Raw genomic sequence first — 13,325 nt, forward strand, 5'->3', positions numbered from 1 at the left:
ACTTGACGTATGAAAATGTCAAAGTGCCAGAAGAGGCAAGTGGTGATCAATATAGTTGCATCCTCATGGCCCAAGCTTGATCTGATAAAAGTACAAGCAATATGGTGGTAATGCACATGGCCTAAACCCTCGGTTAGTTTTAAGGACCCGGCAGCAGCACAGATTTTGAATCGAGAAAGTCCTCTGGTATAAAGCTCAAGGCATATTTTGACCAATTCTGGCAGCACTCTCTCAGAAGATCTCACTTCCAACATCCTGCTGCTGTTGATGCCAATGCATCAGTTCCTGATCTCAGTGTCTGTGCAACAAAACTGCGGATCTCCGTTTTCAAATACAAGTGCAAGGTTTGCATTCCCACTTGTCTCCCCTATGGTGATATTCACATTATATATAAAGTTGAAAAAGTCATTATTACTCACCACTGGGAAGGTCAGATGGTGAGTACGGTGCGATATTTGAAGCCAAAGACAAAACGGGTCGGCTGATCACGGGAGGTGCAGATATTATCGCCGTGGGTGCCTTCCTTTTGGTTGCCTTTGAAACTCGACCAACACACTGTTGTCCGTCCTCCTGGAAAAAAAACGCAATGAAACAAGACAACATTAACAACGTAAAAGCTCATCAGGGTATTTGGCAAGATGACCCATTTCATGCACCACACCAAAGTAGGCTGTCTGGGAAGGGGAGAGGCACCACACCAAAGCAGGCCACCAGGTGGTGGGGGTGGGGGCAGCACAATGCCAAAGTTGACTGCCCTGTCAGGTCAGGTATTACAGCATGCGCCAGAGCAGCGCGTCACTATGTCCCCTTTCCGCTGTACTCCAGGGGTCTCCGTCTGGCTATCCCCCAGGGAGATGCCTGGCCTATCCCCTTCTCCTCGAGATGCTGATCAACCTGCTGCAACCACGAAGCACATGGTCGGCCCATTGGCCTCCTCCCATCATGAGGCTCTCTCGTTGAGAGAATCTGGTGAGTGGGATCAGCATCATAAAAACGAGCCACATGTCCATACAGCCACAGCTGATGCTCACAGACTATGCAGGAAACAAATCTCATTTGAGTCTCTCAGAAACCACTCGTTGGACATAAAGTCTGACCAGCGAGAGCCAAGGATTCTCTGAAGAGACTTGGTCCCAAAGGAATTAAGTATCCATCTCAGATCCCTGGTCAGAGTACAAGTCTCACATCCATAGAGCAAGACTGGAAGCACCAAGGACCTGAAGACTTGGACTTTCGTCCTCCTGCACAGGTACCGACAGCGGCACACCCCATGATTCAGTGAATCCATGACTCCCCAGGCCCGACCCAGACGTCTATTCACTTCTGGCTCACAGTCAGCAGAGGCATGAATATCACTGCCAAGGAAAGAGAATCTCTCCATGACCTCAACATCCTCACCACAAACAGGTACAAACAGGATAGCAGCGTCCAAGATGTCATTGAAAGCCTGGATCTTAGTTTTCACCCAGGAAACACGCAATCCCAGCAGCTCCGACATCATTCAGCACCTCAAGGGCCCCCAAAAGGATATCCAGTCTCCGCAAAGATGACTGCATCATCTGCGAAATAAAAGGTCAAAGATCTTGACTTTCCCAAATGATGCATCGCAACTTCATTTTTCCGACATCCTCCCCAGAATCCAGTCCATACAAGCACTGAAAAGTGTTGTGGCAAGTGCACACCCCTGACAAACTCCAGTAACAACTGGAAATGTCAGAGATGGTACCACACATCTCACAACACTCTCAGTACCAGAGTAGAGTTCAGACATCAGATTGATCAATTTTGGTGGCACCCCATGAAGACCAAAAATCATCCAGAAGGCATCCCGATTCACTGAATCAAACGCTTTGCAGAGGTCATCATCGGCTGCAAGCAGCCCCTGCCAAAACTGTCTGGGTTTGGTGAGGACCTGAAGGGCAAGGATACCGTCAATCCTTAACCTCTTTGGTGTAAAGCCTGACTGCTCTTGGCACTGGTGCTCAAGCAGATGGTGGCGAACCCGATCAAGAATTATCCGAGCAAATACCTTGCCCGGCACTGAGAGCAGCGTCACCCCTCAGTAATTGTTGCAATCCTGGCGATCACCCTTCCCTTCCCAGAGAGGGACAACAAGGCCCCTCTTCCAGTCAGTTGGGATAATGCCTGTGTTCCAGGCAGAGCACAGAACTGCATGCAACGACAAGTGCAGCATTTCCACCAACCTTGAGACGTTCAGCCTGGATGCCACAGATCTTAGGAGCTTTGCCCCCTTTCAACCGGTTCACCGCAGCCTGTGTTTCCACAAACAAAGGTGGATCCCAATTGATTGGAGGATCAACAACAGGGATAGTAACACACCTGACATCCAACAACAGCTGGTGGATCAGCCTGGTTCAGCCGCTAAAAGTAACCGGCCCAGCGGGTCTTCACTTCAGTCTCCTCTGTCACGAGCCTACCACCCTTTACTCTAACTGCAGTACACCGAGGGACGGGCTTGGAGGAACAAAATTCAAGAACTACCCTGTAAGCAGGATGAGAATCACTTGACCACAGGTGATGTTCTACTGTCACGGATTTGGAAACCATCCGCACACAGACAGTCAGCAGTCCCTACAGCTCAGTTATATCGGTAAGTGTGTGTTTCTAGTTAGGGCCCCTTCCCAAGTCTAGTGGGAATTGGATGTTCATGTGCTGCGGAGCTGTTTTGATAGTTAGGATTTTTTTTATAATGACAACACACCTGCCTTCGCTTCCTCCCACCATCCTCCACCGGCACAATTGCATGCGTGTGTGTTAGCACGTACGTGGGCGGAGCCCACGCAGGACCATATTACTCTCCTTTTTTGAAGGGTGGTCTGCTTCGATGGCCGTCACACTCCTCCGGTCCAAGCAGCGGACTTGGCGCCCCTTTCGGCCATTCACGGGGGCGACGAGCGAATTGCGCGCCAAAACCGTCCAGTGAGGAGGCGTTCCACCCCCCCCTCCCCGGACAAGGGGGAATAAGGTTGCGGTGTGATCGGACAGGCAGAGAGCGTGGTTGTCGGGACAAGCGCGAGCAGGTAGCGAGGAGGCGTTCCACCCCCCCCCCCCCGGACAAGGGGGAACAAGGTTGCGCCGTGATCGGACAGGCAGAAAGCGTGGTTGTCGGGACAAGCGCGAGATGAACAAGGATTATTGTGTTTGGTCCGCTCGGGCGCTGAACGCATCTCCCTGGCGCTTCTTCTGCTCTCGTCTCATCGCCGAAGTTGAATTGCTCTGGTCTGCTGGAGCGCGGTTTGCATCTCGACACTGCTCTGGTCTGCCACGGAGTAGGTTTTCATTTTTCTTTACGTTTTTCTTGTATTTTGCGGAGTGAAGGGTTTTTAAGGTGGCCAGAGTGCAAATCCTGCTACCATCCTAAAAAAAAAAAAAATAAAAAAAAATAACCCAACTGCAGGACGACATCTGCAGACACTAGATATGGATGGCCGTTGGCTCACAAGGAGCTCCTCCGCCCTTTGACAGGTTTTGCTTTTAATCCTGCTGGGTGTCCATATCCGTACACCCTCTCACCAGGAATCCTGGTGGGGGAGACGGTTTGGTTGCCGACAACTCGACCATGAAACAGGTCAGTTAGGGTTTACATGGTACCTGGAGCAAGTCACAGATCTAACCTGGCCTGACCTGACCCAGAGGTGGGGGGGGGCATGCAAAAGCAGGTCATCTGGGGTAGAGGGAGGGCACAATGCCAAAGTGGCCTGCAGGGAAGAGCGGGGGGGGGGGCTCCACACAAAAACAGGCTGCCATATTAACATCATGTGCACAAGAGGCTAGTAATATGTAAGGAATGAAACCCCCCCCTCACTCATTTACTGTTTTGTTTCTTAGAAAAACCCAAATAAACGAAAGAACTTGTACATTTTTATCAAACACAATAAAAGCCACAAGGCGATCAGGATCGGAAAAGGTATTAAGAAAAAGCAAGGAGGACATCATCATCACAACGACAGGATGTAACATTAAAAAAAAACCCAACAGAGGGCCCTCAAGATAATTTAAACAAACACGTCCTCTCACTTAAATACATCCATCAAAATGCGTTTTGGATCATGCAAAATGACAGCACAGCATCCATGATGCAATCTAATGAAACAGTTAACATCACCACTGGTCTGCTCTCTTGCTATTCTGTCCTTTCCCTACAGTATCTTATCACTTTAACTTCTGAACTACACTTGTGCTTCAACAACAATGGGGAAAAAGGCAGGTGGGTGATACTTGCATTTCTTGCTCAATTATCATGATTTCGATTTATAACAAGGCTGCTTTTAACTGCAAGAAGTGATGCAAAACGCATTGGTTTAGAAGAAAAATACTTCCAACAGACACCCACCTTGTCTATATCCGAGCTCGAAACCTTCTGCACCAAGCTTTTCTCCACATCTTCCATGCCTGGAGGTGGTGGCTCTGTATTGTCCATCTCCATCTCAATCTCCATCTCCATCTCCACTTCGTCTATCTCCATTGCAGGCTGGCTAGGAGAATGAGGTGGAGGTGGAGGCGGAGGTGGAGGACTGTCTGGTGGAGGAGGAAGTGGTGGTGGTGGATCAGAAGGTAGAGGTGGTGCTGGCAAATCATCAGGAGGGAGAGGTGGGGAGTGTTGAAGCAAAATTGCCAAAGTAGTGCTGGTGATGTCATGAAGAGCAAGAGGAGCTGCACTTTCCAAATCAGTTTCATCTGATTCGCATGGATGCTTCTCTATGGGAAAAACAGGCCAATAAGGGATTGGTGTCATTGGATAACAAGTTATTATCTCAAGGACAATAATTATGTCAACAGAGTGCAAACTACAGAATAATATCTGAAAGTGCATTCTTATACTGAACAATAAAAATAAGTTATAAATGAGAAAATAAAAATTGTTCCAAAACCACAGCACGAGCCTTAATTCAAAAATGATGACCATTAGGATCAACATCAGATTAAAGAAACAATGAAATTACTAGTTGTTGAAGAAACAACGTGCATAATGCAGGATTTGGACATAAACTCGGCAGTCTTCTTATCTGAGTCGAGAGATGTAGGCTCCGCCAGATCGCCTTCATCAGTGGTCATGCGAGATAGAACGTCACTGGTCAGTCGCACTAATTAGCTGCAGTTGCGCCACAATGTTCTATAATTGTTTTTTCGATTCACCAAATTTGTCACACTAGTTTCGTAACATTTGAATATTATTAGTGGCTATTTGATCCAGTTTTTAGATTTATGTGCAATATTTCGCCGTAGGGATAGAGAATTAAAGATTTTTTTTATCCCCGGTTGGGGATGACAGTCATCTCTGAAACTCTGTAGATGTGGATCTTACATACCAAGTTTCATCAAGATTGGGCAAAATTTTTTTGACAGTATCACAGACGATTTTTCCAACTTTGAAGACACATGACTCGATAACCAAGACGAATGAAAAACCAGAGTTGGTGTCAAAGCCACCCAATGCTCGCCTGTTTATACATTAATCGTTTTTAAGACTAGTCTAATAATTAATATTTTTTATAAAGCATTGCAGTGAAGTCTGATCCAAATAATTTTAAAGCAATATATGTATATTGTAATCAGTAATAAGAGCGCAAGTGAGCACAATATACGCCCGAACAAGAATGTATATACAGAATTATGCTACTACATGGAAAACAGCATCCTGGTTGCCATGGCAACCACTTTAGATGACGAACATATGTCGCGACACACCGTCTTGAGTCTGTACCTATGTACCAAATATGAAACGTGAAAGTTGAAAACTTTGGGAGTTAGTGTGGACAGGAACGGATGGAAAACAGCATCCTGGTTGCCATAGCAACCACTTTAGATGACAAACGTATGTCGCGACACACCGGCTCCACAGTCTGTACCTATGTACCAAATATGAAACGTGAAAGTTGAAAACTGGGAGTTAGAGAGCAGACAGGAACGGACAGATGGACGGACAGACGACTGGTATCACATAATACGCCCCGATATATATATATATATATATATATATATATATATATATATATATATATATATATATATATATATATATATATATATATATATATATATATATATATATATATATATATATTGGGCGTATAAAAAAGTATGGTAGATAAAAACATTAGAAAGGAAAAAATAACTTTCACCAAAAACTTTAACATTTTCACGCTCACGCCGGGGGTATCGCTATCGCTCTGTTCTTCGAACAGGCGAGCTAAAAACCGGCCTGATCAAATTTAGATATTGTTCCATATTATCAGAATCCGAAGAAATTTAGATCGGATCACAAACGGTGGAGGTAGATTTTGAAACTTTGGAGTGGCCTTGACCTTCAATCGTGTCAAAAGTCATACCGTCGTGCATCACTCATCGACCCCTACCTACATACCAAGTTTCATCAAGATCGGGTGAATTTTTTTTTGAGCGTATCACAGACGATTTTTCCAACTTTCAAGACATGTGACTCGATAACCAGACGAATTTCAAAAAACCGGCCCGACCAAATTTAGATATTGTTCCATATTATCAGAATCCGAAGGAATTTCGAAGATTGGATCATAAACGGCGGAGGAGATCGATTTTGAAAATGGACGATTTCGCAACTTTGGAGTGACCTTGACGTTGACTTTCAATCGGGTCAAAGGTCATACCATCGTGCATCCCTCAGTCATCGACCCACATACCAAATATCAAGAAAATCGGAAGAAATAAATGGGGACGTACGTACATCGAGACTGGTTTAAAAAAGTGTAATTTTTTTTATAATTGCTGTGAAAAAAATCAAAAAGTTATCCCCAGGTCTGTAGCATGGATGAAGAAGTGAGGGATGTATTCTCACCGATAAGGAGAGGTTTTGGAATGATCGAAGTACCACATTTTGTAACTGTGGCATTAAACATTTACACTTTATATGGCCGAAAATTTGTTGGACCAATGATAATAATACAAAGAATAAGAATAGACCCTCCATTCAGGATGGAAAAATTGCAAATCTATATATTACTAAAACTCTCATCTTGTATGTATGTATCTTCCTGAAATACAGCCAAAACGGTACAGGATAGCGCAAAATTTTTCGGCACGCCTTACTCACCATTTGCCTGTGGTGTGCAGTATCAAGTTTTGTTAAAATCGGGCAATGAAAATAATTACAAAAAAAAAACAATTCCCGATTCAGTCAAGTACTCTTCGGGAGAATTTGATTAATGCAAACAACCTCAGCGGTATAGTTTACTGGAGCTATCTTTTTTTTTTTCTTGACATGATTTATTTAAAAATCTCAAACAACAATATATTTTTAGATCCTCATGGAGGATCTCAGTCTTACTCACGTTGTTGTTCTTGTGGACTTTTTTGTTTCACAGCCTACAGTTTTCATTGAAACTTCCTGAAACTTGGCGTATACATGTAAAAAATACCCTGCGCAGACAGGAACCATCTCAGATTTTGAAAATTCCTCCTAGAAAAAAGTTATGACGTCAAAATATCTCCGCTAATAGAAATCGCCTAAAAAAATTCTCAAACTAGGAAAGCTTTTTTAATTCTGTTTGCGGGAATCGAACAGGGCATTAGCAGAGATGAATTACCGCACATATGATACATCACTATGACGTCATATCAATTTTTATGACGTCATTCCTATTTTTTGACATTTTTTGTTTCACAACCCAGAGTTTTCATCGGATCTTCGTGAAACTTGCCACGTATATGCAGAAAGCCCACGCGCAGGCAGTAACCATCTCCGATTTTGGAAATTCTTCCTCGAAAAAAAAGTTGACATAATATCGCCGCTAATGGAAATCGCATTATCTCCAAAACTAGGCAAGCTGTTTGAATTTTGTTTGCGGGAATCAAGCCGGGCATTAGCACAGATAAATCGCAAACCTGATACATCACAATGACATCATATTCGTTTTTATGACGTCATCATTAAGAGGACGAGGATCTTAACTCATTTGAGCTTGTTAAGCATAAAATAAACATCACCATTTTGATGGGAATTGACTGAATCAGGAATTGATTTTTTTAATTTTTTTTTTCGTTTCCCGATTTAAACAAAACCTGATATAGAGCGTCAATAATTTCTTCGACTTTCTTTTCTCCGGTTTTTTTTTTTTTTCCACATTGACGCGCAATATCAAGTTTCGTTCAAATCGGGCAACGAAAATAAATATTAAAAAAATCAATTCCCGATTCAGTCAAGTACTCTTCGGGATTATTTGATCAGTGCAAACAACATCAGCGGTATACTTCGCTGGAGCTATCTTTTTTTTTGAAATTATTTTTTTTATCAACCGCTGTCACAACGGGAACCAACGGGTTCACGGATCGTCGAGTAATAAAAAAAAAAAAAAATATGACTGGACCGATAGCTTATCTGGGCCGTGGCCTAATGTTGTAATCCAGATTTGGTAGCATTCTGACTGGTGGGTCTGGAGAGGAAGATTTTTCAAGGAATTGATGCGATTTTCCCAAAAATTGTCAACCAGTTTGACAAACTTCCGGTCATGTGATCGGCATGATCACTGCAATTTAACATCAGGACGCTGTCCTAATGTAACCCAGATTTTGTAGCATTCTGACTGGTGGGTCTGGAGAAGAAGATTTTTGGAGAAATTTGCACGATTTTCCAAAAATTGACCAAGTTGGCCATTTTGACACACTTCCCGTCATGTGATAGGCATGACTTCTGCAATTTAACATCCCTACCCTGGCCTAATATTGTAACCCAAATTTGGTAGTATTCTGACTGGTGGGTCTGGAGAAGAAGATTTTGGAAGAATTTTATTAAGTTGGCCATTTTGACCTACTTAACATCCATCCATCCATCCATCGGGAAAATACTCTGTACAGAGCGTCGGTGCTGCCAAAGCAGTCTCCTGGGCTATTGGGCACGATCCTGGATGGGTCAACACTCCAACGCAGAATACTTGAAATGGCTCAATCATCCCAGCAAGATGGTACAGCAAGCAAGATGGTTAATGTCACGTGACCAGAATGAGTTTTGCAATCCCCATTACCATTCAGGAGCAGACCGTTGCTGCCAAATTTCAACTGGATTCAATTCAACAATTCAAAGGCTCCATTGGGACAATGGGATCAATCAGCAAATTAAATCTATACGAATAAAAGGCAGTGTGTGTGTGTGTGTGTGTGTGTGTGTGTGTGTGTGTGTGTGTGTGTGTGTGTGTGTGTGTGTGTGTGTGTGTGTGTGTGTGTGTGTGTGTGTGTGTGTGTGTCTGTATGTCTCTCCATAACTCCAAAACTATAAAACCTCGCAGCCTAAAACTTTGCATGCATACGAAGAAAACTCCAAGGAAGTGCAAAAGTGAAAATTGGATGTTTGCGTTAATTAAACCCCCCTTTTGAAGATAATTAATGACCTTATTTAATTATATCCTTCATTAGGCGATCCTTGGCCACCTCACTATCTGGGGTCTTAAAGCGTTTTCTGGGTAACCTCGCTGTGGTCTGAAGCCGACATGTTTTTTTGGCCTGCTCAACCATACATTGACTTGGAACAGGCCGCAACAATTTCTTAACAAAGTTTCATTTTTTTCCACTTTACTCACTCATATTATTGAATGCCTGTTCATCTTAGCTACGAATCGCTGGGTATATTGCAATGCTTATAAACGCCTAGAGACGCAAGCGTTCTTAACTTTATTCCATTTGTGCACATGCGATCACCACGAGTATCCCTTAAACTAACCAGCATTACAAAATGTAAGCTCCAGATTTGAATACCAGTTTTGACTCCCCAAAAGTGTTGATGTGTCTGATTCGGACATTGCATGGGCGTTACCAGGTGCATAGCTGTGTCGACGGCAATTGGTAATTGATTGCCAAGCCAGGCGTTCCGTTCGAGTGCTTGAGTGCTTAAGCCACTTACCGAGCTGGGCAGTACAGTTAGTGTCCTGATCAGGATATCCAGTCGACACTTACAAGGTAGAGGTACAGACAGCACACACGGACATGGAACATATGGGTAGATTTGGATCTGTACGGACTCTCCGCGTGTGTGTGAACATGCCATGCTTGTTACGGGCGCTGTGGTGGCAAAGTTTCATCCCATAATCTTTTGGAGGTTCTTTCAGGTTTTCCTTTGTCCTCGCGCCTGTTTGTAAAGCATTTGGTTGTCGGATTTGCTTTACAAAGGTGAAATGTTTCTCTTTGTGAGTTTCAAAGCAAAACATATTTGATAACGCCTGATTTCTGAATTACTTCATTCTAAAAAACTGATTTAATTTTTTTTTCCATCCATCACACGCAGCAATTTATAAACCATCCATCACACACAGCAGTTTATAAAGAATAATGTTTGTGATCATATCCTTGAAACGTCTCTCTAAATGCAATATCGTTTTTCAATGAAAGCGACTCAACGTTTCTGGGTTGCATACAGTACTTACTGTCGACGGTAATCACACCGACTCCAACCTGCCAATTCCCGAAAAATTGTCGATATCGGCCGTGTGTGTAGTGTGGTGTGGGTGATCTCTACGTGTGGTGGGCAGGTGTCGGGGGATGAAACAGATACCGATCAGGTGTGTGTGTGTGTCGTTGATTGGTAGCTATATATATATATATATATATATATATATATATATATATATATATATATATATATATATATATATATATATATATATATATATATATATATATAGGGTTTTCAGAATGTGGAATTGAGTCCTCCAAGGGCAGGCTCAAGGTATTCACTATCCACCTTCATTTTGATTCATGGACCAAGCTGTGAAATTTTCTGTTCTCAAAGTTTTGTGCCGAGGGTTCTCTTCAGGATCGTCACTGAGTCCCAGACAGCTTCCAACTGTAGTTCGTTTGTAATAATATTCCCAGAAGTGGTTTTTAGCTCACCTGTAAAGCAGTTCCGGGAAGCTTATGGGAAGGCGCGTCATCCGTCTGTAAATAACTTCTCAGAAACTACACACACGATTTCAATGAAATTTGACCACAACCTTCATCACCCATGATGGCATTTCAAAAAAAAAAAAAGAGAAATCTGAAGGGGGTCTACAGAGGGAGTTTGTTGTGGGGGGGGGGGGTTGGGGAGTGGGTTGCCTCCCCAAAGAGGTATTTGCTTTCTTCTCAAACGACACACACAATTCCGATGAAACTTCATGACAACCTTCATCACCCGTGATTTACCAAGGTTTGCTCGTGGCATTAAAAAAAAATTGAAGTGTAAGGGGTTCTAAGGAGGAGGGGGGGCTGCCCCCAAAATATGTATTTGCTTTCTTCTCTGAAACCACACACAATTTTGATGACACTTGGCCACCATCTTCATCACCCGTGATGTACCAAGGTTTGTTCATGGCAGTAAAAACAAAAAATCCATACGTGTTTACTTTCTTCTCCGCTATATATTTTGTGGGTTATCCATACCCATCAGTGGTTGCCTGGTTATTTTGTCCAGCTTCTACCAGGTGAGCGCTCAGGGGTTATTGCGCCTATGTTTAATATCTCTGAGGTTCTTTGTCATCATTCCTGTAGGTCCAGCCATCACCGGTACAACTTTGGCATTTTTCAGCTTCCAGGATCTTCTCACTTCATTCTTGATGTTTGGTCATTTTCTTCATCGTTTATTCCAAAATCACAGGTACAAAAAAAAAGAAGGCATTGCTGATTGAGTAGCTGATACCAAGGCTTTGTTTTCGATGTTCACGCTTGATGGGATCGCGGTAGGTACTTCCATGTTTTCAGTGATTACTTTTTGTTCATGTTCCCACACATTTTCTGGAGTTGGAATATCAGTTTTTGCAGATGTACCAAAGGATTACATTTTAAACTCTGTTGTTTCGTGTGCACAGCTGTTCTGCCACGAGTTTGTTTTTGTGTGTGTGTGTGTGTGTGTGTGTGTTCAGTCATTAAGCAAAACACATCATTCTCTTTACTAACCCCACCTCCACCCCTCATCGTTTTTTTTCGTACTTTGTCTCACCCCCTCCTCCCATTTGCAACGTTTGGTTAGGCACAACTCTCCCCACCTACCTCACCCCCTTCCTCCTCTCTCTCAACCCCCTCCTTAATAACCCCCCCTCTGTGAAGTGAAGGGTTGTATTTCCAAGATAATGATAATTTTTGTGATCATATTCCTGAAATGTCCATATATATATATATATATATATATATATATATATATATATATATATATATATATATATATATATATATATATATATATATATATATATATATATATATATATATATATATATATATATATATATATATATATATACACACACACGTAATATAACATTTTTCGGCGAAAAGCGACTCAAGGTTTCTGGGTTGTACACAGCACGTACTGTAGTCGATAATCACAATAACTCCAACCTGACGATTCCTGAAAAACTGCTATCAGCCAAGTACACATCTGTGTGCGTGTGTATATTGTGTCGTTCACAAAGCATAACATATTCTCTCTGATTACTCCCCTACCCCTACCCCTCTATCTTTCTCTCTCTGTGTGTCTGTCTCTGGACGTATCCGGATGGTCGTTATCTCCAAATGTGTCGACTCTAGAGCAGGGGTCTCCAACCTTTTTGGGCGGAGGGCCACAAAACCAAAGTGGTGAGGGGCAGAGGGCCGCACCCAAAAAGGACGCTAAATTCCAAAAAAATATATATAATTAATATGTGGAAATTTAAACAAAAATTAGTGCTGAATACATTTTTCTTGCCAACGAATATGATAAATGAATAATCGTGTTAAAAACACGTGTCCAATATGAATCAAAATCATAATAAAAATTACAGAACGCTTTGATCATTGACCCTGACAAATTGGCAGTATCGCGAGCCGCATTGTAATGTAAACTTAATATGGCACCACGGACCGCATAAATCCGTCTAAGGGGCCGCATGTGGCCCACGGGCCGCAGGTTGGAGACCCCTGCTCTAGAGTCTAGACGGCGGTTATGTTCGGACGGGAGTTTGTCTCCGGATGCATCCGGGTGGTGTTTGTCTCCAGCCAGTTTAGTTCCAGACACATCTGGGCGGTGTATCTCCATATGTGTTTGGATGATGGTCATGTCTGGAAGGTGTTTGTTGCCGGATGTGTCCGGGTGGTGTTTATGTCTGGACAGCTTGGCTCGGGACATGCCCAGGCGGTGTTTATCTCCCCCATGTCCAGGTGGTGTTTGTCTCTGGGTGGTATTTACACTATGACCAGGAGAAAATGGATTACAGACATTATTTTGTTTCCATCTTCACTGTTAGTCTATGCAGAATCATTTTGATGAGACTGTATGAATCGTAATTGATGCTCCACCACACGTCTGCCTTCTCTCCCCCCACTGTCTG

The 13,325-nt window shown here is 42.9% G+C and overlaps 1 protein-coding gene across 1 annotated transcript in view; it reads right to left on the bottom strand.

The window, feature by feature from the left end:
- Positions 1-13,325, bottom strand: part of FNBP4 (formin binding protein 4) — a 61,571-nt gene that overhangs the window by 8,179 nt on the left and 40,067 nt on the right. The window contains exons 12-13 of the mRNA XM_085881837.1: positions 4,355-4,719; positions 420-570 (exon numbers count right to left, since the gene is read on the bottom strand). Coding sequence (XP_085737963.1) covers positions 420-570; positions 4,355-4,719 — 516 coding nt within the window. The remainder of the gene's footprint in view (positions 1-419; positions 571-4,354; positions 4,720-13,325) is intronic.

This window comes from Eptatretus burgeri, chromosome 5, assembly GCF_056783735.1.
Source record: "Eptatretus burgeri isolate ZD-2024b chromosome 5, Ebu_testis_v1, whole genome shotgun sequence".
NCBI classification, from domain to species: domain Eukaryota; kingdom Metazoa; phylum Chordata; class Myxini; order Myxiniformes; family Myxinidae; genus Eptatretus; species Eptatretus burgeri.